Here is a 25,764-nt window from a genome sequence, read left to right on the forward strand (position 1 = left end):
GGCGGAAACGCGCTCACGTGACTGAAGCCCGTCCGCCAAGATGGCTGCCTCTCGTGTGGAATTGCTGGCGTTGTCCCTGTGCTTCTCGCTGCTGCTGCTGCTGCTGCTGCTGCTGCTGCTGCTGCTGCTGCTGCTGCTGATCTCGTGGAAACGCTGGCGGCGGGGGCGTTCGCCCCAGCACGTGGTCGTAGTGGTGCTGGGCGATGTGGGCCGCAGCCCCCGCATGCAGTACCACGCACTGGCATTGGCTCAGCGTGGCTTCTCCGTGACCCTTCTTGGATTCTGCAGTGAGTGCCGAGGACCTGGGAAGAAGGCAGCTCTCGCAGCTTTGCTCACCCCAGAGGAGCCGGGGGTGGGGTGAGGGCGCCCCTTTTCTCTCTCCTCTCTCGGGCAGTTCTTCCAGACTGGAAAACTGTTGCCAGGTTTCTGCCCAGTGTCTGGGGGTGGGTGTCTAGGAACAGCCTAATCGAGCGCCTGCCATATGCTAGGACAGTGCCAAGCTGAATGAACTCATTGCTTAGTTTCAGTCCCCCTAGTTAGTGGGAGGAAGGACCGGAACGCCCTTGCTCGTGACTCCAGGGCGAGTACTGGTAACCGCATTCCTGAGGCTGCTCTTGTCAGGCTGTGTCTGAGGAGACAGGCAGCCTGTCTCCTCTGCTTTACTCGCATGCAGAGCGCTGCAGGCAGGAGATGTTTTTCATTTGCCCAGCAGGTCCAGCTTTTTCACTCCGTGTGCAGGGTCAGGCGCGTCCGTTCTTCCATCTTCCTCCAAGTTGACATCTTTAGTTAAAGAGTAGTTCAATTTGCTATCAGGGAAAAGCGGTAATAACATTCTTTGCATTTGGTCCCTGTTTAGAGTCTGCTCCAAGGTGAGGGGGGTGGAGTGGGACTTAATAGGGTTCCCCCTGTGATGAGATAATTCCACCATCCAAGGAATCTAGGTCAGTTTGATGGCCTACTGTGTGCCAGGTATTGTGTTATGTAAAGGTGGTTAAGATTCGGGCCCTCCCTCTATGGGCAGTCTAGTGGAATCTGGACAGTTGGCCTCCTTCTCTGTTTTGGCTATTGAGGAACAGTGGGCTACAAACAGGAAAATAGGAAAAGGCCTGTTTTCCAAAATTCTCTCCACGATTTTGTCTGAGCTGGTGGATCATCTGACTTGAAGTTAGATTGCCCTGCCTGGTTCATTAAAGGGGACATTCTTTTCAGACTCCAGACCCCACCATGAGCTCTTGCAGAGCGACAGAATTCGGATTGTGCCTTTGACAGAACTTCAGAGACTTGCAGGTAGGACACAGTCAACTCCATATTCCTCTAAATTGGGGTGTGTGTTGGGGAGAGGGCTGCAAATTGCCAGGGACTCCTTCGGTAGTGACATCTGTTTTCTGACTTGCAGCTGGGCCGCGCGTTCTTGAGTACGGGGTCAAAGTTGTGTTTCAGGCGGTGCACTTGCTGTGGAAGTTGATGTGCAGGGAGCCAGCAACCTACATCTTTCTCCAGGTGTATGTCAGCCCTGCTTCTTTCTGTGAGAATCACTGTTAACAGTTTTCTTTACATTTCAGCCTTTAAAAATGTACAAGTTGGTAACTAAATTGCATGTATGTGTGTGTATAAACTTATAAGCACAGAGTTGGAGTCTATGGTGTGTATCCATTCTACTTATGGTACCCACCTAGTGTATTTTTCTGTGTTATTACAGATAAGTCTTACACTGTACTTATTACACCTAAGTGTTTTACATGATTACATTATTTAATCACTCACAACAATCCCAAGAAGTAGGTTCTTATATTACTTACATTTTAGAAATGAGGTGACCTACACCCAGAGAAATTCAGTGAGTAGCTCACTGTCACAGAGCTAGGAAGGGCTAGGGACAGGATTTGAACTAGGTAGTCAGTCTGGTTCTGGAGTTAAGCTCTTAACCTCTTCCCTTCATTTTTTAATATATAGAAGCACCTTCTTTTAATTGGCTGATGTACCCTAATGTATTTATTTAGTCTCATGTTAATAGACACTCAGATTCTTAATTTTTTTTTCTTTTACAAATAGTGTGGCAAAGGGCATCAGTGAACATATGTTTTTTTATGTGAGTCCAGAGGGGTCAAAATTCATGCACTTCATTTATTTATTTAAAAATTTTTATTTATTTATTTTTAGAGAGAGGGGAAGGAAAGGAGAAAGAGAGGGAGAAAAACATCAATGTGTGGTTGCCTCTTGGCACCCCCTATTGGGGACCTGGCCCACAACCTAGGCATGTGCTGTGACTGGGAATTGAACCAGCGACCCCTTGGTTCACAGGCTGTTGCTCAATCCACTGAGCCACACAAGCTGGGGCAGAACTCATGCACTTTAAAATGTGGTGTGCTACTGGATAGTCCTAGAGTAAGGTTGGGCCAATTTATCTTTCACCCAAGGGGATGGGATGGCTCTTCCCACACATATGTACCATCACTGCCTCTTGTTAGGTGTTTTAATTTCCACCTAACTTGATGCACCTCCTTGTTCCATTTTTTGTCTCCCTGATTGTTGATGATCTTGGACTTTTCAGGTTGTTTCTTTTATGTCAATGATGGTCTGGTTTCCTCCTCATCATTCAAGTCTTTCCTTTTCCCAGAACCCCCCGGGCCTACCTGCTATTGCTGTCTGCTGGTTTGTGGGCTGCCTCTGTGGGAGCAAGCTCGTCATTGACTGGCACAACTATGGCTACTCCGTTATGGGTCTGGTGCATGGCCCCAACCACTACCTTGTTCTGCTGGCCAAGTGGTGAGGGTCTGGGAGGATGGTGCAGACACCTTCCCTTTAATGTGGTAGGAAGAAGGGCCTGTGCAGAGACTCAATGAAGCTGGTTCCTTGTATTGTCTGTGGGGAAAGGGCTGGGCTGGGGATCCTGGCTGATGCTGGTTAAAAGTGATGGAAATAGGCCCAAGCAAAGGAGGGCATCAATTTTTTTGAAAGATTTTATTTATTTTTTAGGGAGAGAGGAAGAGAGGGAGAAAGAGAGGGAGAGAAACATTGATTGGTTGCCGCCTGCACACATCCTAACTTGGGTTGCCGGCCCACAACCCAGGCATGTGCCCTGACTGGGAATTGGATCGTTGACATTTTGGTCTGCAGGATGATGCCCAGCCCACCGAGCCACACCAGTCAGGGCAGGAGGCCGTCTGTTGGCTCAGGAAGCAGAAAAGTCCAGAGAAATGGCTGACTTTGAGCTCAAAAAGGGTGTCATCAGGACCTCTCTCATCTCTCTTCCCATATTCCCTCTTGGAGTTATTTCTCAGGTTCTGGGAGTTCCCCTTGCTTTTAGCTTCACCCCGTCAAGCTCAGTGGAGAGAGCGAGCTTCTGATTGGCGCCTGCTTACCCGCCATCCTATGACCTTTGCACTGACACTGGGAGCTGTAGTACCCCATTGTCTCAGGCTTTGGACAAGTGCTGTGTTGCAAGAGCTGGGGTCCAGGTGCACTCAGACCAGATCCCCAAGTAAAAACTGGGGCCGCTGCTGGAAAATAGGGACACAGGCCTACAGTGGATGAGACAGGGAGAGGGGAGAAGGGCCTGTGGTGGCAGGTTTGACCTGGAGCAGGAAGAGTTGGTCTGTTCTGAGCCCCACCCAATGCATAACACCTGCCTTGGTGGGGACTCGAAGCCTCAGGCCATCAGCTTCGGCCTGTCCCCTGATGGGCCTTTCCTCAACGGTGGTAACGGTGGCTGTGGCAGCAGCAATTGCTGAGCACTTGCTGCTGCATGCCAGGCTCAGGCCAAGGCCTTTATCTCATTTAGTCTACATGCCTGCCTCTTACAAGCCAGGAAGCCGAGGCTGAGAACCATTATGTCTCTTGCCCCACAGCTAAGTGTGAGGACCAAAATTCAGTCCCAGGCCATCCAGTTCCGGAGCTTCCTTTGCATCCTGAGTTAGGAACAAGCCGTGATACACCAAGATGTTAATCTGGAGTCACTACTTTCCCCTTTCCAGTTTTCTTTCAGTTCTGCCCTGCCATCAGGTCGCAAGTCAGTTTGGAGCTAATCTGTTGTTAAAGCCTCTCTAACATTTGCTAAACTCCCTATGTAACACATTGGAAGCATCCTCAGCCTCAGTCTTTGCAGGGAACAGCGCAGTGTGGCTAAAATTTAATAATGGAGACTTCATTATGTATCTTATTTCTATGGCAAGAGATAGTGGATTTTCCCTTCTATAGTGATACATGTTTTCCTTTGAAAGTATTTCTATTTAAGCTAAAAAGTGATACAATGTAAAGAAAGGTGTGAAAGAAATAATAGCACAGGTCGAACTCAGATAGTACAAACCCTGATTAATTTGCCTTGCTAGTGACCTGATTTGGGAGAGCCCAGCTCTGCAGCTTCTGTATCCGAAGGTTTTGAGTCACGTGATGGTTATGGTCATTGGGCCTAGCCCAGGGCTCCAGGCTGACCAACGATATGTCTTTTCAGGTACGAGAAGCTTTGTGGGCGCCTCTCCCACCTGAACCTGTGTGTGACCAATGAGATGCGGGAAGACCTGGCAGAGAACTGGGGCATCAAGTAGGGACCTTGGTGGGGGGAGCGAGGGGTCCCAGCATGGGTTGACCCAGCTGCAGTGCCTGCTGTGCCAAGTTGGCGAGGCATCTGGAAGTACCCAGGGGCCTGGGGGGGTGGGAAGCTGAGGGAGGAGGAGGCTGGAGTTTCTTTCCCACCCAGTTTTTTTCTCTGTGCTTCCCTAAGTCATTCATAATTTCTTATTGTCATTGTCTGAAACGTGAATCCCCCAAGTGTCCTTCTTTTTCCGGATCCTCCTGGGTCTTCTTTTCCTTAGGCCATTTTCCACCCCTCCTAAAGCCATTCAATGATCTCATTGCAGAGCTGTGACTGTCTACGACAAGCCAGCATCTTTCTTTAAAGAGACGCCCTTGGACCTGCAGCACAGGCTCTTTATGAAGCTGGGCCGCACTTACTCTGCATTCAGGGCCAGGTAGGTCTCCTGTCTTCTCTCTCCTCTTGTGTTTGCTGCTGTCCTGGCTTCTCCCCTGTCTCTTCGCTGCAGACCTGGGAATCCAGTAATCCACAGTTTGGCTAACTGGTTGTGGGCCCACTGCCTGTTCATAAATAAAGTTTTATTGGACACAGTTTGGCTAACTGGTTGCGGGCCCACTGCCTGTTCATAAATAAAGTTTTATTGGAATGCCGCACCCTCATTCATTTATGCATTGCCCATGGCTGCTTTCACACTACAACAGCAGAGCTGAGTTTTGCAAGAGACCGAATGGCCCCCAGAGCCTGAAGTATTTATTCTCTGGCCATTTGAGGAAACGTTTGCCCTGCGCAAGGCTGTAGTCATCTTTACCCTCCTCCCTGCGGTTCCTGACCCTATGGTGGGGTCTGTGGACCTGTGTGTTCTGTGGGATGTCTCACAGATGTGAGGCCCTTGGAGTTGTTTGCTCCTTTCAGTAACCTGGCAGCCAGTTGGGAGGTCACAGCTTCCTCATCCTAAGTTGAGGGAATGATAAGAACAGTAAGCTGGTGAAGACAGGGGCTGAGTTGGTCTTGTCTGCTGTTGTGACCTCAGCATCTAGCAACAAATAGATATTGATACAGAACGCAAGGCTCATGTGTATGCACAGGCCTAGGGTAGTAGGGTCAGCTCAGTGTTTCTGACGTGGCCATACCCTGACCTTGGGGAGCCTCTGGGCCTCACTCTGGTGGGAGACAGCCATCCTGGGGCCTGTGGGCCTGCTCTGTGGCATCTCACAGGCTCTGTCTCTGCTTCTTCAGCTCAGAACCCTTGGACCCGGCCACGGAGAGGTCGGCCTTCACGGAGCAGGATGCTGGAAGCGGGATGGTGACACGTCTTCACAGGCGGCCAGCTCTGTTGGTCAGCAGCACTAGCTGGACAGGTCTCGGGTCCCTTCTGGGCATTTGGGGCTTGTACAGGCACCATTCTGAGCCTACATTCTCATCCCTTCTGGGCCTGTGCCCACATGTACTTGGGGTGCCCTAAGGTCCTGATCAGAAAGAGGAGGGCGTTGAGCTGGGCAGGGAGGCATCTAGAAACCAGCCATGACACTTAGCTCTCTTTTCTTGTAGAGGATGAAGATTTCTCCGTCTTGCTGGCAGCATTAGAAAGTAGGTGTGTGGCTGTGATCAGGAGCTGGGCTTGTCGGGGCTGTTGAGCTGTGAGGTGCTCACTGAGCCTTGCATGGTGTTCTGCGCAGGGTGTTCCTGCCCCTAGGGTTGGAGGGTGGGTCAGCCTGAGCACTTGGGTGGTGGAGGGGGCGGCTCTGAGTTCCCATTTGGGTCACTGAGTGACCAGGCCTTTGATCTGAAGTGCCACCTCCGGGAGAGGGATCTGTGTCTGGAAGGTGTCCCTCCCCTCGCCCTCCCCTCGCCCTCCCCTCATTCCTTCTCTCACCTGAGTAGATAATCCTGATTATCGAGTACTTATTTTCTTAAACAGAGTTTGAACAGCGGATCCTGAATGGGGAAAGTTTTCCTTCTCTGGTCTGTGTGATAACAGGTACCTGTCTGGGACCCTCCATGTTCCTCTGTTTAGGTGGGGGCAGTGGAGAAGGGGGAAGGCACCTGCCTTGGGTGCCTTTCCTACGCACGTAAAGCCCCTTCTCTCCTTAATCCTCATGGCAGCTCTCTGACGTAAGATTTCTACGCACATTCGACAGAGGGTGAAGCTGGGGCTCAGCGGGACCTCATGGCAGGGCGTGGAGTCTAGATTTGAATGTCAGTACATTCAGAGATAATGAGCTTTTCACTTCTGCAGTGGTTTGCAGGCTTTTTATTTTTAATTTTTTTTAAATAAAGAGGTCACTGTCTGCCATAAAACTGCTTCCAGAGTCGCCTACTGGTGAGAGAAGCAGGGAGCTATAGTCAGAGGAGGAGGGTCCTGGGCCAGCTGTCCCACCTTGTACACTCCCCTCCTCCTGGCCCCTGGGCTCCCAGGGTGGCAGGCGCCCACTGAGCAGGCCATGCCACCTGGGGCGCCTGGCTGGGCACAGGAGCAGTCTGTGAGAAGCTGTGTCTGGTTGGCATTCTGGTGCCTAGTCAGAGTTTATCCTGTCACAGCTTGTTGGGTGCAGATGGCCATGGCCGCTGCGGTCAGGGTGCACGCCCCTGGGCGGGGATTTCTGGAAGGGGTTGGATAGGGGCTTGATGGGAGCTGTAGGGTGTGGGCCCCCTGCTCACACCTTCGAGGGGCTTCTTAGGGTTGGGGCCATGGAGGAGTCAGAGATGTGCCCAGTGCAGTGACTCCCGATTTTCTCCACAAGGCAAAGGGCCTCTGAAGGAGTACTATAGCCGCCTCATTGACCAGAAGCATTTCCAGCACATCCAGGTCTGTACCCCATGGCTGGAGGCTGAGGATTACCCCCTGCTTCTAGGTAAGAACAGCTGGCAGGGGGCCTGCAGGGAGAGGGCTGAGATTTTAAAGGGAATACTTTAGGGCTAGGGGACTGACTTTTTACAAAAATGGCCAGATTGTAAATATTGTACTGGTCTCTGTTGCATATTTGTTTTTACAACCCTTTAAAAATTACAAGCCATTCTCATCACAAGGGCCACACACAACAAAGGCCTCAGGCTGGGTTGGGCCCTGCCATGGGCCTGCTCCGGAAGCCACCTGGGGTAGGTAGATGCCGCCTGCCAGGAACCTGTCGGAGGAGCGCCAGCTCCCCCTTGCCTGGTGAGCTCAAGAGCTGTTGGCCAAGGGACTCTGAGAGGGTTTTGTCCTCAGCCTCCACGCCCTCCATTCAGTCCTGCTCTTCTGCTTGGGCAGAAGGGCTCGGCTGGGCTTAGGTTGGGGCCCATTCTTCACCAGATGTGGGGGGCAGTGCAGAGGTGACACGCGGAACTGTGCTGACTGTCCCAGTGAGGATGCCCTTCCCTCCTCCTCTTCCCGTCTTCACTGCTCTGGGGAGGAAGCGTTGGCTTGGTACTGATACGTCCCTAAGGCCTCCTCTTCCAGTAGCCAGTAAGCAGTCCTGGGCAGGGAGCCTTTGGTAGGCAGGCCTTTCCAGCTAGTATTTAGTGATGTGAAGTTGTTTATTTGGCTTTACTTTCGGAGTGAAAGCTGGTTTTCTGTTGAGTCTGCTGTGGGTTCTTTTTCTAATTATTGTGATAACAAAGTTTGCCGTTTTAACTATGTTTCCATTTTTCGGTGTAGATACAACTCAGTGGCATGAATCACATTCACAGTGTTGTACAGCCACCATCACTGTGTTTCCAAAACAGTTTCATCACCCCAAGCAGAAACTCTGACCCCAGTAAGCATAATTGCTGTGGAGTCTTTTAAAATAAATTGTGGCTAAGTAGAAAAAGGGAGTCAGTTTAAATAAAAATGGTAATGATAGGCAGGTAGTTTTCAGATAGGGCTGAGTGGCCAGGAGTGGACACTGCTGTGACCCCCTGCCCTGCACCAGGCTGCTCGGCCAACTCCAGCCAGTTGTATGTGGGGTGGGGAGTGCTTTCCACTTTCAATTCCCCGTCAGAGGCGCCGATCCACACAGTCCTTGCAGCAGGTGAGGTCAAAGGGAGCCCCGGCCAGTGCTCTGACAGCCCCCCTACCCTGCAGGGTCAGCAGACCTGGGCGTCTGCCTGCACAAGTCCTCCAGTGGCCTGGACCTGCCCATGAAGGTGGTGGACATGTTTGGATGCTGCCTGCCCGTGTGCGCTGTGAACTTCCGGTGGTAGGAGTGGAAACTGAATCTTACTAGAATTAGGAGTTAGGTTTTCAAACCAGCAGCTGGGGGGAACCAGTGTGGTTGGTCAGAGCTGCCCCTTAGAAAGGCGCCACCTCCCGATCTGTGCAGCTTAGCCAGGTGGCCCTGGGGAGTAGGAGTCCTCTCAGATGGGCGAGGTCCTGCTGTAGGAGTTGCTCCCGCTCAGAGCTCATGTTGAACAAAAACTACGTGTCCTAAATAATCAACTTGGGGCTTGTGCTCAAAGGATAAAGTAGGGGCTGGAATTGCCCACACAATTTACATGATTTTATTTCTCTCTCGGCCTCTGTTGTCTGAGCTCATTTACATGGATTCAGATCAGTTAAATGAGTGTAATTCTCTGTCTCCACTCTTCCTGGCGAAGATGAGCGTTTGGAGGGCAGTGTTGGAAGAGGCTCTAGAGACAGTGCCCTCCCTGGGCTGAGGGGCCAGCCTCTGAACAAGAAATCAGGGTGTTAGACCCTTGCATGAGCTGAGCTCTACACGCTGTGCTACCCAGAAAAGTCACCCTTCACGTGCTGAGCCTACCTCCAGTTGCCTTTTACCTTGTTTCTCTGCTGTGCGATTAAGATTAAAAATGCAGAGCCCACTGAGCACATTCTCACTGGAGAGAGCATGGAGCAGCAGAGGCCCAGATCCCCGTTCCCTGCCCCTGTCCCCACATTCGTTTGGGGTTTTGATATGCATCCTCCCAGGACTATTTTCTATTCAGATGTCAAATCTAAGAACAGATTCATCGGAACCAGACTGACTGTTCCTAACCCCTAGCTTAGCCCGTGGGTGGGGAGTGGTGGTGTGGGGGTCTGGGTGGGCACCGTGGGGTTGTGGTTTCTTCTCCAGGCAGCTCTTCTCCAGGCCTCCCTCGATTGTCTCTGCAGCTTACATGAGCTTGTGAAACATGAGGAAAATGGCCTGGTCTTCAAGGACTCAGAGGAACTGGCAGCTCAGCTACAGGTAGCCACATCTGCCCCCATGCCGGGCTCGCAGGGTTTGGAGGCTGGCAGAGCCACGCTCCTGGATTCCTCGCTCCTGCAGCCTGGTGGGCCTGTGCTGGGTCTGGGTGAAAAGCAACAGGAGGGAAGTGTGGTCCCCGAGGCTGGGCCTCAGTGGGCTCGGGGGAATTAAGGTCTACCCCACCTGCTGTCTGGTTTGTGGGGCTTCTCCCACGCAGGTGCTGGTGCACAGGTGGACCGTGTATGTTACTTAGGGAGCGACTGGGTATCAGGAGGGAGAGTGAGGAGTGAAGGGAGCTTCCTAAGCCAGCCTTGCAAGATGGGTGGGAATCTTCAAAGGGTACTTATTTCTTATTACAAGAAGTAATATATCAATATTTTTGACAGTTGAGACCATGGGTGGCAAACTTTCTGGAAAGGCCCAGCTAGAAAAATCTGTGGTGCGACTCTGTTTCAATAAAACTTTATTTACAAAGACAGATGGAAGGCCAAATTTGGCCCACAGGCTGTAGTTTGCAGACATCTTAGTTTAGCAAAACTGGAAAGAATGCAGACATTGCCTGGTTCCCAGCCCGTGGGCTGGATGGTGCTGGGCAGAGGCTGAGGGGTGGATGTTCTTGGTGGCAGGAATAGCACGGCAGAGGCAGGGGGCTACTGCAGGTCAGTGTGTGGATGGGTAACACTGCAGCGTGGCTGAGCTGTCAAGGACAGAGGAGATGGAGCGTGGCTGGTGCGCGAGGGCTCTAGAATGCTTGGTGCAGGAGGGGGCTTGCTAGGTCGAGGATGTCGGGGTCGGAGATGTCTGAGACCAGTTCAGCAGGCTGAGGGTGGAAGCTAGGCCAGCTGGCACTGTAGTGCGGGCAGAGGAAGGGTTTCAGAATCACTGGCCTGGCAGCTGGTGTTTGGGGTGTGGCAGGGGCCCAGGCTGCTGGGAAAGAGGGGCGGGGTAAGCAGCGATGAGGGAAGTTTTTGTCTTTTTTTTCTTCTAGATGCTTTTTTCAAAGTTTCCTGATCCTTCTGGCAAACTGAACCAGTTCCGGAAGAACCTTCGGGAGTCTGAACAGCTTCGTTGGGATGATAACTGGAAACAGAGAGTTCTCCCTTTGCTTATGGACACGACTCCTTGGTCCAAAGACTGAACGCCCCGGAGCATGTCCTGGTGCTGAGTGTCATGAAAGGGGAGACCCTGATGCTGATGCCAATCCCTCTCTCCTCTCCTTCGCTTCTTACCAGAAACCCGACTCACTTCCCTCCTCCAGACTCTCAGTTGCTGCCCAGTCCCTGGGCAAACTGTTTAGAGCAGCGCCTCCCAGTGGACAATAGTTGAAAGGACAGCAGCACCTGCGGCCTGTGGAATGAAGTTATTTATTTCCCTACTTTCCTTTAAACTTCATTGAAGAGGCAAACTCTGGCAGTTTCACGACGTTTTTGGACAATAAAAAAATCCTATGGTCATTTCTAAGTTGCCAAACACAGTCTCAGTTCAGGACAGATTGGTGAAGGCAGCAAGAAAGCTTTCATTTAATTGGTGCTGGTATAGATGGCTTCCCACCTTGGGAACATTTAGCCGCACACCTGTGGGAGATGTTTTTCTCAGGCTGGCGGCGCTCTCTGAGCCTCCAGTTTTGGGAGGTCCACTCCACACAGAGCCTGTTGAAGTCCCAGCACTCGCTGTAGTCAGTTGTCTTTTCTGAGAATGATTTAAACACCTCCCGCCAGCCAGTCTGTGGGCCTGTGTGCGTAGCAGATTGTCGTGTGCCCTGGGCCATCACAGTCAACAACATTAACACAGGTCAGAAACGGGGAAAGCTCAGACCAAAGGGCCCGAACTGGAATTTTTAATAAGATGGGAGACGGCTGTCTACCAAGTGAAGTGCTCGCTCCCCGTGTAAATTGTCAAGGGAAGTCTGTGAAAAAGCATTTCACCGCTCTTCATGCATTATCAAAGGTAAGAGTTCGGGTGATTGGGATGGGTAAGGGGAGAGATTTGTTAAGGATTTCTTCCCAGGGCACTGTAGCGTGAGTCCCACATCTTAGAAGCCGGGAGAGGAGGTATCTGCCTCACACCTCAAACCCCGTGAGGGGAGCCCGCAGGACCACACGTGAGGCTAACGCGCCCTCTGTGTATGGGGGATGTGGGGTCTGGCACCTCCAGGCGGCTAGACACAGCTTTACCAGACACGCTGAAGAAGTGCCAGTGCCTGGACTCGAATGAAGTTATTTTAATGACCAGGACTTTGTGGCCCAGGAAGCTGGTTCAGCCTGGTTCCTTCTTTGGTGGCCCATGTCACTCCCCTCTTTCCTCTCCTCTCCTCTTTGAGTCTGTTCTTTCCCCCCGTTTTTTACTTTTCTGTTATTTGCCTGTGGCCTGTTCAGCATCACTTGGTCCCTGTTTCTGTCTCCTGGTGTGTGCCTTTCTCAGCATCTGCTCTGTTGTGTCCTGAATATTGTCCGGGATGGAGGAAACATACCTGATGCGTGCTTTTACAATGGAATGCTTACCTCTGAGCCAAAATTTTCATTTCTGATTTCCGGTGATTTGCTTATGAACCAGAATGGCTGAAAGAAAGGGGCAGCCCCACGCCTGAACAGTTTATGTTTTATTAGAACATAGTTTGTGGTTCCTGATTCAGAATTTAACATTCTTCAAACATTTAAGTCCAATGAAAGTTTTATCAGCATTTCCCCGATAAAAACTTTTTCCCAGGCGATAATTTTCATGGTTATTTTCAAAAACATTTGTTGTAAATCTACAACATTAGTTTCAGAATTGCCATCTCCGAGTGCTCTTCATAGGGAAATAATTTTTGGTTGTGATGAGGCACTGCTTCCCATGAGATCCCAGCCTGGCCTGGAAACAGAGCATACGTGTCACAGGTTGGTGGGGTTCGGGGACAGGACACCACTCTGAGTGCGGGGCTGCAGGGGGGGGTGGGGTTACAAACCAGATTTTCAAGCCCCATCCAGACACCTAGAAGCAGCCTCCAGAAGCAGGACCAGGAATCGTGTTTTTAAAGAGCTCATGACAGCCAGGTTTGCTGCCTCTGCCCATCGGGCCGTACCCATCTGTGAAAGGTCACGGCCTGTCTTGGTTCCCTGTAGCGCTCTGCACCTGTCCTCCACCCTGTCACCAGGTGCAGCTCAGGTGGAGCCAAGATTTGAACTTGCTCAGCCTGGTGCCTCCTCACAAAATCTGGACATGCCCCTGAAGGGGCTCCTGTCCTCTTCTTGAGCGCAGGTGTCCAAGAGCCGCTGGCAAGGTTCATTTTATCGTCAGTTTTTTATGAATGAAAAATTAATATTTAAAAGGAAATGTGAGACATAAAAGTGTAGAAGCATGTATAATCCTGCCATCCAAGTATAACAACTGTTAACTATTATATATTCCTCCAGATTTTCTCCCATGTGAATTTTAATATAAAGGTGATTATTTTTTAAATAAGAATGGGCTCATACTATATTGTTTTTTGGCACTTTGCTTTCTTCACTTAAGGTATGTTGTAGATTTTGACGTTTGCCAAACGATGGGAGGAGGGTGAGGGCTATGGGTGGGAAAGGTGAGGAGACTGAGAAGTACAGTGTGGCAGTTACAGGACAGCCGGGGCACGTGAAGTGCAGCGTAGGGAGTGGAGTCGGTAATACTGTAACCACTTAGGGCGTCAGATGGGTACCAGAGTCATTGGGGTGACCACTGTGTAACCATGGGGCTGCACACCTGTAACTAGTATGATACTGCATGTCAACTGTAATTGAAAAATAAAAAATGCTTAAAAAATAAAATATATTGATATTTTTACCCATGAGTATCTGAAGGACTTCATTCTTTTTCGAGGCTGCACAGCACTCTGCCAGTGGGACGTTAGCACATGTGGGCAGGCCTCTGGGTGGTTTGTGTCTGTCTGTCAGCAGCGGCTCCTGCAGGTGGGGCTCTGCCTGGTGGGGGGGCGGTGTTGGGGCAGATGGGTCCTCCACTGCTGGTTTTGAGTTGGAAGGCCGGTTGGGCCTGGCATGTGGTTGGGTCGTGGGGTGGGGTTAGGGGTTGAGAGCAGAAGCTGGCTGCCTGGCTGTAGTCCTTGGAGCTAGGGTGGTTACGTAGCCTCTCTACACCTGGTGTTTCCATGGGTGACCTGGAAGATGACAGCACACCCCTTCCAGCTGGTAGAGGGGCTGGCACATGTCAGGTCTGAGGAGATAGTGCCTGACCCACAGCAATGTCAATTCAGGGCTGTAAATGGCAGGCTCCTCCCCCTTCTCTAAAGTTACCCCTTGTTCTTCCATTTACTGGGTGCTTAACCCAGTAATAGCAGCTACCGTTTTCCTGAGTGTCCCCCATGAGCCGGGTTCTGTTCCACCTCTCCAGTGGATGTTGCTGCTGTACAGATGACCCGGAGGCAGTGACAGCTGAGCCCCACCAGGGCGGGTGGTGGGATCCACCTCCAGAGCCTGTGCCTAACTGCCGTGTGGCCTGAATCTCGTCTACCCTGACACCTATTGGCATCCGCCATCCCTTCCACTTTACAGACAATGAAACAGGCCAAAAGGCTCTGGAAACCTGCTCTAAACACGGTAGGGCTGCTGGTCTCAGCCCTCCAGGATCACGGTGTGAGTTGCCTCCATTTCCCCAGAGCCCACCCTCTGGCCCTGCCTGCTTTGCTGACCTTCAGGGTAGGAGTTGTCAGGGCTTCCTAGTTTGTCTTTAGGGCCCATGTGTTCACTGCCCTGACTTCTGCCTCACTGGAGGCAGGCCCAGATGGCCTCTCCAAGACAGCAGCCTGTCCTGGGGTCCCGGGGCTCACCTAGCTCGGTGGCGAAGAGCTGGCATGTCTCTGGGTTGCGGATGGTGAAGGCAATGTAGGCGTCGAGAGCCCGCTCACCCTTCCGGCAAGCAGACAGCCTCTGCAGGACCCTGACCAGGGACAGGATGATGTCCGGGCAATACAGCACATCTGCAATGAAAACCCCAGGTTACTGACGGCACTCCCTCTAGGATTCGGGACCCCAGAATCGACGCTGGGTTGTGCCAGCCTTGGCAGTGGGGCAAGGGCCGGGGAAGCAGCAGTTCTATTAGATGGAAAGAAAATTATTTGGTAAAAAAAGAAAATCCTAGGAGAGAACAAACGCTGCTGAGAAGCAATACAACAACTGAAAAATATCTAGGACTCATTGTGTTCCTTAAAAAAAAATCAATTGTTTGCCCATGGCCTATACAGCAGACGCTTAATAAAGCAAACCCCGAGTCTGCTTCAGACTTCCTGAGTCCACTGGCCTGTTGCTTTGCTCTCTGCGGTGCGGGGGAACAAGCTTGTTCCTGACAGCCAGGCTTGCAGGGACGGGTGCCGCCTTGGGGTGTGCTGCTCAGGCTCTGCATTCTGGCCACTGTGTCTCTGTGGGCCTCAGGGCTGTGGCCCAGGACCGGAGGCACACTGTTGTCAGCCAGATAGGGGACGGGTCAGCTTGGCAGAGGATGAGGGGCCTGTTAGTTTTCAAGCCAAACGCCCCTTCTCTTAAGGACCCTGTCCTTGCACTGGAAGTGAGTAGTCCCCTCTGTGGGGTAAGCACCCAGGACAGAAACACTCAGGGACTCTTCTCAGGGACATGCAAACGTGTGGTGATGACCCAGAGCAGAGGGAAGCCAGTGCTGACAGCAGTGGGGCCACTCAGAGCTCCTTTCCTGACTCAGCCCCCACTGCAGTTGGACCCTCAGCCTATGGTGGGTGCCCACGACACACAGTGGCATCAGGCCCGGTCCTGGGAAAACTGTGGTCTTTGTGGACTGAAAGGACAAGGCTGCCATGGCCGCTTCCCCCATGCCCCATACGAAGATGCTCTAGCTATCTGATTTAGGTTCTAGATGGCAACTGAGTGGCCCCCTCCAGGCTGCTGGAGAGGGACGTAAAAGTCTGTCTACTCACCTGTGGTCTGGCTAATAGGTCAGACTGGCTTGGCAGCCGGGGGCCTTTTCTGTCATCCCAGGCCCTGCTGGGGAGTCAGGTTCATTTATCTGATGGGACCACTTACAACAGGAGCGCCGTTTTCTTCAACAGGAGGGCTGTGGCTTTAGGGCACCCATCAGGTACACCCTATCACCCTGGAGGTTCACAGTAACCCTTTCGAAGTCTCATCACTACCCCCTCTGACCCCGCAGAGGCCATGGTCCCCTTCCCGGAACTGAGAGCTGGGGGCAGCAATAGGGAAGCCGCAGGCTTCAGTGGCCAGGGCTGAGCAGTACCTGCTGCGAGGATGATGTCTGGCTGGAGGGCAGCGAGCTGCGGGACTGTCACAACGTCCCAGTCCAGCTGTTCCACTGTCACCACGGGGCTCTCTGAGTTATGGGTGTTGTGTCCCGGGTGCTGCGCTGGGGCGGCAGCATCTGGCTCCAGCGAGAAGCCATTGAGAAGGACGTTCCCTCGGAGCTGCTCGAGGACGTGGCTGTGACAGTCGCTGAAGATATATGCTCTAGGACGGCACATTTTGCAGATGACCAGCCCTGTGAGGCCGGCTCCACTGCCGAGCTCTAAGACTGTCCTGAGTAAGAGAGGGGGACATGTGTCCGCAATTGTGACGAGGCAAACCAGCCTCAGGGCCCTGCCCTGTGCCCAAGGTTACCTGTGAGTGAAAGCTGCTGGGTTCTCTAGGGCCCATTCTGCAAGGTAGAGCGCGGCATTCCACGTGACCAGGCCGGTGGTGCCATGGGAAATGATGGCTGTGCTCTCGGAGAGTGTGACTGAGTCCCCGGAAGGCTGGGTGTAGACAGGGAGAGAGAGTAACCCAGCTACCAGAAGACAGGGACTTGGTGTTAAAGAGGAAAAAAATCACAACAGGTAGGAGGGAATCAAGTTAAAATAAGGTCACTGGGGTGGGTCCTAACCCATTATCACTGAGTCCTCATAAAAAGAGGAAACTGGGACACTGAAACACCACAGAGGGACAGTGACGTGAAGAGACAGAGAAGCCGGCTGAGCCGAGGACAAGGCCTGGAACACAGCCTTCCCTTGTAACCCTGTCGACACCTTGATTTTGGAGTTGTAGTTTCCAGAACTATAAGATGATGAATTTCTTTTGTTTAAGCTACCCATTTTTAGGTACTAAAACTAAACAAATGCTAAAAATTATAACTCAAGAAAGCGCTCCTGAGAAAACAAAAAGACCTGAAGTAATACTGAAGGAGCGCACACCGCACCTGAGCCCGCTGGCCCCGAACAATCACCTCAGGACACAGTCTAGCAAAACCCCCAAACTTTACAGAGAAAACCCTCTGACCATCTCAGAGAAAAGGGCACGTAGCACACCTACATGGGAGAGAAAACTAGATTATCATTAGGCTTTCCTACAGCAATGCTGTATGCCAAAGAAACTGGACAAACATATTTAAGAGACTCAAGAGAGAAAATGTGAGTCAGGACTCAAGAGTAAATGGCTCAAACTGTATCAACATGTAAGAACTCCACCAAGGTCAATGCCAGAAGCCCTCTGTAAAGAATCTACTAAAGAATGAACTTCAGAAAACCAAAATGGCTAGAGAGACCTCAGTGTGTGGATTGAGGGGGGGCTCTACAAATATACAGATCGGAAAGAAAGAGATTATGGAATGTGTGCCAGGTCAGAAATACCTAAGCCCTAACCCTGACCCTGTGACTGTGTCACGTTACATGGCAAAGGGACTCTGAGATGTGCTGAAGGTTTCACAACTTGAGATGGAGAAATTATCCTGGATTATCTGGGTGGGATCAATTTCATCATCTGAACCCTTAAAAGCAGAGCATTTTTTCCTGGCTGAAGATGGAGAGAAGCAGAGGAAAAAGAGGCAGGAGAGATTTAAACTGCAAGAGGGACTTGACCTACTGTTGCTGGCTTTGACAATGAAGGGGCCATGAGCCAGGGAACAAGGGGCGGCCTTTGGAAGCTGAGAGCAACCCCCAGCCAAGAGCCAGCAAGGAAATGGAACCTGGGTCCTGCAGCCACAGGAAACAAAAACTGTGCCAATGACCTGCATGAGCCTGGAAGCAGGTGCTGCTCAAGGGCCCAGCCCGGCGGACACCTTGGTTTTAGTCCTGTGAGTCTCAAAGAAGAGAAACCAGCAGAACCCACCAGACTTGTGACCTAGAGAATTATAAGACAATACAATTTATGTTGCATAAACTGCTAAGTTTGTGGTAACCCTATGTAATTCCTTTAGGATGGCAGTGTAGTTACAGCGTGGCAACAAACGAACAAACAAAACGAGGGAGAATGGGGTCGTACATACAAAAGTTGTTCCCTGTTTTCAGTAACCGTAATTGGTGCATAGGGTTAGCACTATTGCTCTGAGACCCGCTTCAGTATTATGGGATAAAGCAAATAGGGAGTTGAGGGATATCTTAGCATTATCCCCTGTGTTCTTCTGAACCAGCGTTCCAGTGTAGGAGAAAGGAGACACAGATGCACCATGAAAAGGTTGAGTGAAACCCTGCAGTTCTGATTTTGAATCAGAAACATCGATATGGACTTATGAGGGAGTCTATCATAAAAAGTAGGGGTACACGGATCACCACTCACATCCCAGTCTGTCCACTGGAAAGACCTACACTGTAGCAGTGAGCACCCTAATGCCCAGACTGGGGTCTCTAAATATCATTTCTCACTAAAAGAAACTAGGGCTTGTTGAAGACATGGCTGATTCCAGGTCTGGGTAAGGAAATATACAAGGTGAATCTGGAAAAGCTTGACAAAAAAAACAAAGCAAGAAAACTATTAGCGTAATGTCAAAAGGGCTCAGAAACCTACTTGAAGAGGCTCAAAATAGGACATTTGAAGCCTTAATAGGGGCATAATTTGCACGGATCGAACCCTGTCTGGGGAGGACAGGCAACGAATTCACTGTCTTGAGAAGGAAAGGTCAGGCCTGTACCCTGCCTTTTCTCCACAAGTTGTACCCATGAGTAAACAGATAATGGACGGAGGGAGGCACCTCCTTATAAAATTTCTCTGGCTAATGAATGAAAACAAAATGACAGAACCAGGAAATCCCCCTGTGGTATCCTCTGGTAAATAAATGAGTCTAACATTTGGGCATCCATAACCACTATCATTAAAAGGATGAAACACAGATGTGATGTGCCTCCTAGAATTCCATATTGTGTTCTTGGCAAAGCAATCAGACATGAATCTGTGTGGGCCTATGGCTCCAGACACCAATTTTCGGGAAACTGAGGATGGAGGAACAAGTTGAATAGCAACCACGTGTGAGCAACCAAAAGCCAGCCTGTGAAAAGCTGCCTACGCAAAACCACCGGGGCTGTTCAAAGGAGGCTTTGCCAGGAAAGAAAGAGCTGGGATGGAGGCAGGGTGCCTGCAGATGAAGGGAGACTTCAGGCCACACCTAGTTAACAGCTAAGACAAAATGCTAGTGTCCCGAGGTGGACAGGGCAGTGATAAAACCTCAGGGTGATTAGTCTGAAAGGAAGATGGTGGTTACTTTTGCAGGGACAGGGGGCTGGGATGGGGATAGGTCAGACGGGGGCCTTGAGGGGTGGCTGCCAAAGTTCTGTCCCTTGACTGGAGTGGTGGTTACCATGGTGGCTGCCTTGCAATGACGCAATAAGCCGTATACTTCTTTGGTGTGGTTTTCTGTATCTATGTTTTATTTTAGAGTAAAAGGTTAAAAACAGACAAACAAAAACTTCCAAGATCCCTCTGGCTGTTGTGTGCAGAAAGAACTTTTGCAGGGCAAGAAGCTGGAAGACCAGTCAGAAGGCCAGGGCACTGGCCTAGGCTGGTGAGGCTGGTGGCGGGGAGCGTGGGGAGAGTGGGAAGTGGCTGCTGCCCTATGACATCCACCCATCAAGTATTTATTGGACACTGAGCACCTGGTCCCTGCTGTGCAAATACCGTGCATTAGCTAATTTAACTCCCAGCCACCCCCATCAGATAGGTACTATTATTTGTCAAAGTGCTAGATTTACAGATGAAGAAACAGGCTCAGGGAGGTAAACCTGACTCCATCTAAGACCACAGAGCTGACGAGTCAGGATATGAACCCACGGGAGGCTGACTGGAGCCTGAGTTTTAGCTCTGTGCAAAGGCGAGCGTCCAGCCTGTGTGGGGAGAAAGCTCCTACCAGCGTGGCTCCTACCAGCAGATAGGTCCGGCGGCACTCAGTGGGCTCCTCCGCTGTCAGGACCTCCGCCAATGCCTCGTACAGCTCGTCCGAAGGCTCCTCGTGGACAGCTTCGTGCTGGGCGTGGGTGGAGCGAGAGCTTCAGCAAGAGCAGTAACGTGACCCTCATGAATCAAACAAGGTCCTATTTGCTTTTACTCTGACTTCCAAAAATGGCTGGAGGATTTTCACCAAATTTGAAGGGGCAGTTCGGGATGGATTAACATAATACGGGCCACCTGACAGATAAAACATTCACTCGGTGGGGGGACCTGGGTATCTCAAAGAGGTGTAGAGAGGGGGAGGGGGAGGGCCAGCTGTAGTCTAGGGCAGCGGAAGTGGCATTGCACAAGAGCTGCCGTGCGACAGGGACAGAGAGCTCTGCCCTTCGATCAGATGCCCTGTGTGGAAAGAACAAATGGTGCTTCAAGTGGGCCCAGGCAAAAGCCGCAGGACGGGCACTCCACGTTTCAGGGTATGGCTTCATCGGTGGGCAACCCCCTGTCCTGTGCCCCATGGGGGTGGGGCGGGGCAGCATCAGGGGGCCTCGCTTCTCCGGGTGGTATGAGGGAGACCTGCTGGTGACTCTAGCTGCACTGTGCTGGTGAGAAGTAATGGAAAAGCCCGGACCACTCCATGTACTAAGCCTGGGTGAGGCACGGCCCTTCTATTCAGAGGCTGGACACATTGGGCCTGCTACTGACCACTGAGGAACTGCCTTTCTGAAGTCCAGTCTAAGGTGAAGCTCAGTGAATTTGGGCTCACCCTTAAAATCCATGCAGTATCAGTCAGGAAAAGAGCCATTCCAGGTAGATTCATTGGAGAGAAGGCAGTAATAAGGGGGACTAGTTATACAGGCATTGCAAGACCTAAAACCTCCAATGGGGGCAATACAGCAATACAGAGACTGGCAGCAGCAGGAAACCGCCAACACCTCTCAGGTGGCAGAGCAGAGGGAGAAAGTGGGAGTGATAGAGTGCTCAGGGCTGCCCCATAGGAATGGGAACTTGCACAGGGACCACAGAGGAGATGCAGGGGCTGCCAGAGATGCCTTGAGGCAGAGAGGAAGCAATACCCTGGCTTTTCCTTTCCTACGCCTTCCATTGGTGGAACCCAGCTGGCAGACTGTTGCCCAGGGAGCAGCTGCCAAAAGGGGGTTTGCAGAGCAGGCAAAGGGCATAGGACAGATCTGAGCTGCAACAGACAAAGAAGGGCAGAGGGCCCCTTCTGGAGAGCCAGCCAAGTCCCAGACACTATGTGGCTACTGGAGAGACAGTGCCCACTGCTCACCTTTCTGATGAGCTCCGAGAGAAAGCACCGGGCATACTTTACTGACGGTGGATGCTTCACGCACAGAGGATGTTTCACGGTCTGTGAAAAAGGACACATGTGAGTTGCTGGAGAGACCCGGCCTTAAGTCTCCCACGGGCTTTAACTGAATACAGGACAAACCCCAGTTACCAGATCCCTCTGCAAAGACATACACAGACACAGGGGTTCCGGCTCCAGGTGATCCTCATGCATCTGAAACAGTCTCAAGAATAAGTCCTTTCCTAAAAAAAATTCCCTACTACAGCAGCACAGACTGTGGCAGTATTTCTCATGCCCATTTGGGGCAGGACCATGGGGCATATGGAACTAAGCTAACACCCTGCTATCGACTGGACGTCTGTGTCTCCCCAAATTCCTATGCTAAATCTACCACCCAATGCAATGGTATTATGATGTAGGGACTTTAGGAGGTGATTAGGTCATGGAGGTGGAGTCCCCATGAAAGTGTTTAGTGCTTCTACGAGACAGACCACAGAGGCCCTTTGTGCCTTCTACCATATGAAGACACAATGAAAAGATGGCCTTCTATGAACCAGGTTGCAGACCTTCACTAGACACTGAACCTGCTGGCACCTTGATCTTGGACTTCCCAGTCTCCCAAACTGTGAGAAATAAACTCCTATTGTTTATAAGCCGCCTAGGCCATGGCGTTCTGCTATAGCAACTGGAATGGACTAAGACACAACCCTTCCCAGGGCAGCCAGCACGAATTAGAGTTTGTAGAAAGGACAAGTGTGGGACCGTCTGGCTCTGTGGAAGAGGCAAAAGCCCAAATGGTGGGAACGAGGCAGATTTGGCACCTGTCCTCCTGGAGCTCACACCGTGGGCAAAGGAGATGAGCAGGAGCCAGACTGTGATGAATGCTATGACCGCCAAAACAGAGGAAGATGGGGCTTCTGCCTGGGATGTGGAGGAGGGGCAAGGGGCTCTCAGGGGAGATAATTCAGAGGAAACCTAGAGAATCAAAGAGCAGGGGAGCGAGAACCAGGCAGAGGGAACAGTTTATGCAGGATCCAAGGCGGCCACAGCCTGGCGTTTTGGGAAGGGGGGCAGGGTGACAGGAAGAATGAGAGCGGAGGCCAGGTTACAGGGCCCTCTTGGCTAGAGGGACATATTTTACCCAATGGCAATAAAATACCCACACACTGCTCAAGGGGCTTTCTAGTTGGCTGGTGTTTTGTTAGGTGGGGTGAGAATCAAGAGTAGGCTACAAGATAATGAACAATGAGCTTGGACATCTCTGAGCTCACAGTACTGAACACTAGATTGCCCTGGAGGTCCTCTCTAGCTACAGCTCCATCTTCTCCACCTGGTGGTCAGATGGATACTCCTGGCTCACCCTCCACACAGGAATTCTTAATCTGGGATCCTTGGATGGGCTTAGTGGTAGGGGGAGAGTCTGTGACTTCCCTGAATTTATATGCAAATGTATTCTCATGCTTTTTTTTTCTAGGGGAGAGTCCTGTGGGTTTGAGAAGGGTCCATGACCCTTCAGAGGGTAGAGAGCCAGGTGCAGTGCGATCTGCACCTGATCCACATGGCCTGGCAGGCTAGGGCCGGGCCCGGGAAGAGTGCTGGTTCCATATATACCCTCACCCACATGTGCCTGAGAACCCAAAAGTCACCTCCGAAAAGCGGGGGCCCATCTATATCTAGAAAGGAGACACAAGTGGGCAAGACTCACTCACATCCTTAGTTTTTCCTTAAATGTAAAGAAGTCTCTAGACAGTTAGCAAATGCTCGAAGTTCCAACAGCTATCATCTGTTTTCTCTATAGACAGTTCAAAAATCATCCCCCAGATTCCCTCCTCTCAAGTGGATTTTTGTATATTCTGATATCTTCATCCAAGAAAACCAAAGGGCCAGAGCTCCCTGAGGTGCTACCACCCAAATGCAGTGTCTTTCTTTTCAAAGCATACAAGCACGCCCACTTCACTCCTGTCACGGGCAAGTGAGGAGGCTGGCGACATGCCCCTGGATCCTGTGATTCTTACCTTCTGCAAAATATCCAGCAGCAGCTCAGAACCCGAGTGCCTTAATTTCTCTTCTAGGCTCTATTTGGAGACACAGTGGAAGAGAGAGAAATCTCAAGGGCATTTTCACAGCAACATTAAACATGTATCAGGACATGCTGGCAAAGTGCTAAGTGATCTCTCCCCGGGGACCTGGGGCCAATCGGAAGTGGAAGCTACAGGCGCTGAAAGCCTGCCCTTGACAAGTCCCAGGTTACACCTGGATGAGTTGCAGAAAGAATGTCAGGAGACAGATTCTTGGTTTGCATTAGCTCTGGCTGCTAAGCCTTGCATGGGTCACAGACAACCTCCGTGGCTGAACTGACAGTCAGGGATTATAGTCAGACATCAGCACCTGATGGGCTTGCATCGGACTTGACACCCAAGTTAAAGTGGACATACTGAATGTGCAGCTGCCTGGGCCAGCTATATATACTGTCCTTTCCTACAGCAGACTCCAGCTCGGTAGTGAGCTCAGGCCCCAGAATCAGGCTGACTGCCCGGCTGGTGTGTGACACTGGGCAAATCACTTCATTTCTCCAGAGCAACTTATCACCCACTAAAAGACCTACAAGACCTGGCCCTGGCCTCTGTCTCTCAGCTCATCTGCCACCATCCGTACCGCATCCCTGCTCATGCCACTGCAGCCACACTGGGACTTCTGGTAGCAGCTTGCTCTCCCTAGCAGAGAACCTTTGCACTCCCTGCTCCCCAAGACTTCCCACAGCCTGCTGCTTCACTCTTCAGGTTCTGGCTCAAATGTCCCCTCTGGGAGGCCTTCCCTGACTTCCCTACTTTGATGATACATGTCCTTGTTTTATTGACTTTATAGTCACTGTCATCCCCTGGTGTTTTCTTGCTTATTCATTTATGTGCTTTTTTCTCTGGCTCTCCCATCTGAGTAGGTCCTCATCATTAAGCTGCTGGTCCTGGTGCCTGGCTCATGGAAGGCATTCAGTAAACACTTGGTGACGGGATAAAAATACTAGCTAACACTCACATCCACTTACCGTGAGCCAGGCACTGCCTCACGTACCTCATTCTCATGTACTCCTGACAACAACCCTATGAATTAAGCATTTTTTATCTCCTGTTTTACTACTAATAAAGAAAACAACAAAAAACGAGGGCCCAGAGGTATGCAGTCACTTGCCCAAGGTCACACAGATTGTGTGGGATTGGGCCAGGACTCCAAGCAGGCAGGCCCGCTTGTCCCAGGTCTGAGCTCTCCACGGCTGCACTCTGCTTCTTTTCCAGTCAAACAATCTGCGTGGTCAAGCACAGTGACGGTAACAGTGCCCACCACTTGGATGCTGTGGGACAGCCTAAGTGTGCATTTAGTATGGTCCCGGTCTAGAGTATGCTCTCATCTCATGTGAACAATCCTAGTTGATATGGAATTGGGTCCCCCACACACTGCTATTAAACGTCTAAATTTTGGGTTAAAAAGTGTACACATTCCTGTCTGATTGGAAATGAGCTCTCAGAATGCTAAATGGTTTACATCAATAAAATACAAAGGACAAACCTCCACCCCTTAAGATGCGCAAGTCACCCCAGTGAGCTCAGCGCGCAAGATATGTAAAGGAGGCATTGTCATTAGCAGTTCCCCCTTGGCGAAAGAAGCTGCTGCTTAGACGCTGGCCTGTGCGGCAATGGCAGGTCCTCAGGGCCGGGATGGGAGGGTGGTGAGACCTCTTTCCTGTATTTTCTGGCTAGCTGTGTACCTCCCTGTCACTTCCAACAGAGGCTTAAGCGCCTCAAGCTGCCTCTGAAACGATTTTGTCTAATGCTGATGATATAGATGAGAAAGAACACCCAGGTGTGTGTATGTGTGTGGGGGGTTTGTCTGTGACCTGATCACTGCGCTCATTGAAACACATCTCCAGCTGTCCTGAGGACGCTGTTTAAATGGGCAACAAAAGCTGTTACTCAATCGCCAAAATTATAATTGGCTAAAAAAAAAATCATGAACATTTTTGAGAACTGCCCATGATCTTAAAAACCCGAGTGAAAGGGAGTTGGGAGGAAACTATGCATTCCTTCAATTCGTGGGACCCAAGTCAGCGAAGGCAGCCCAGGAAGGGAAGAGCCCAGGGAAGGAGGGGGGTGGAGGGCGGGCTTCCCAGGGGTGCGCAGGTGCGCAGGTGCACCTCCTACTCACCGCCGCCAGACTGCGCGGCCCTCCGCGGAGCCCGGGGACGAGGACCGGAGGTCGGATCCTGACACCCGAGGAAGCTGAGGACGTCACGTGTTGGGGAGGGCGAGGGTGGGAGCCCAAAGCGCCTCCCTCACCAGTCCTTCACCACCCACCGGTCGCCCTCAGCGCGCCCAGCCGCCCACCTGCCAGGGGAACGAGCGCAGCGCGCGCGCCGCCAGGAAGCGGCGTTCGAAACTCTGCAGCAGGCGAGAGGTCTCCTCGCTTTCCTCCGGCGCCATGGCGGGGCGGAGCGCGGCGTTGCTCGGGAGACTGGGCGGAAGCGAGGCGGATCCCAAAGGCGTTGAGCCGAGCCCCGGGCTGCTCGCGGGACCCGGGGCGGGGTTTGGGGCGGCGGGACCAGGCGCTTTTCGGCCCCGGACGGCTGGGGGTATCAAGGCGGGGCCAGGCGGA

The 25,764-nt window shown here is 51.5% G+C and overlaps 2 protein-coding genes across 9 annotated transcripts; one reads left to right on the top strand and one right to left on the bottom strand.

Annotated features, from left to right (window-relative positions):
- On the top strand, positions 1-13,474 carry ALG1 (ALG1 chitobiosyldiphosphodolichol beta-mannosyltransferase). 5 transcript variants are annotated; one of them, XM_053929024.1, is made up of 14 exons: positions 26-87; positions 118-287; positions 1,210-1,287; positions 1,397-1,500; positions 2,618-2,766; positions 4,451-4,540; positions 4,857-4,967; positions 5,768-5,889; positions 6,080-6,118; positions 6,450-6,509; positions 7,273-7,383; positions 8,574-8,688; positions 9,600-9,675; positions 10,664-13,474. In XM_053929024.1, the coding sequence occupies exons 1-14, from the start codon at positions 41-43 to the stop codon at positions 10,811-10,813; spliced, it is 1,422 nt and encodes a 473-aa protein (XP_053784999.1). In that variant the 5' UTR covers positions 26-40; the 3' UTR covers positions 10,814-13,474. The 5 variants fall into 5 exon arrangements, with proteins under 5 accessions (XP_045045798.2, XP_053784999.1, XP_045045802.2 ...); XM_045189863.3 differs by having other exon boundaries at positions 1-287; XM_045189866.3 differs by lacking the exons at positions 26-87; positions 118-287; positions 1,397-1,500 and having other exon boundaries at positions 1,225-1,287.
- On the bottom strand, positions 12,387-25,655 carry EEF2KMT (eukaryotic elongation factor 2 lysine methyltransferase). 4 transcript variants are annotated; one of them, XM_024553341.3, is made up of 8 exons: positions 25,497-25,655; positions 23,136-23,195; positions 21,100-21,180; positions 19,786-19,887; positions 16,281-16,414; positions 15,904-16,199; positions 14,471-14,620; positions 12,387-12,525 (listed from the first exon to the last, which is right to left on the bottom strand). In XM_024553341.3, the coding sequence occupies exons 1-8, from the start codon at positions 25,590-25,592 to the stop codon at positions 12,425-12,427; spliced, it is 1,020 nt and encodes a 339-aa protein (XP_024409109.2). In that variant the 5' UTR covers positions 25,593-25,655; the 3' UTR covers positions 12,387-12,424. The 4 variants fall into 4 exon arrangements, with proteins under 4 accessions (XP_024409109.2, XP_045045804.2, XP_045045803.2 ...); XM_045189869.2 differs by having other exon boundaries at positions 19,786-19,909; positions 25,497-25,577; XM_045189868.2 differs by lacking the exon at positions 23,136-23,195 and having other exon boundaries at positions 25,497-25,650.
- Positions 25,656-25,764: the final 109 nt, after the last annotated feature.

The sequence above is a fragment of the Desmodus rotundus genome, chromosome 1 (assembly GCF_022682495.2).
Source record: "Desmodus rotundus isolate HL8 chromosome 1, HLdesRot8A.1, whole genome shotgun sequence".
Lineage (NCBI taxonomy): Eukaryota > Metazoa > Chordata > Mammalia > Chiroptera > Phyllostomidae > Desmodus > Desmodus rotundus.

Coding starts and splice junctions, on each gene's coding strand:
- ALG1 (XM_045189863.3), top strand. CDS start 41: ATGGCTGCCTCTCGTGTGGAATTGCTGGCGTTGTCCCTGTGCTTCTCG. Junction 4,968..5,767: donor TACTCTGCATTCAGGGCCAG/GTAGGTCTCCTG, acceptor CTGCTTCTTCAG/CTCAGAACCCTTGGACCCGG. Junction 6,510..7,272: donor TCTGGTCTGTGTGATAACAG/GTACCTGTCTGG, acceptor TTTCTCCACAAG/GCAAAGGGCCTCTGAAGGAG.
- EEF2KMT (XM_024553341.3), bottom strand. CDS start 25,592: ATGGCGCCGGAGGAAAGCGAGGAGACCTCTCGCCTGCTGCAGAGTTTC. Junction 16,415..19,785: donor GCCGCCGGACCTATCTGCTG/GTAGGAGCCACG, acceptor GTCTACACCCAG/CCTTCCGGGGACTCAGTCAC. Junction 14,621..15,903: donor AGACATCATCCTCGCAGCAG/GTACTGCTCAGC, acceptor TTTTCATTGCAG/ATGTGCTGTATTGCCCGGAC.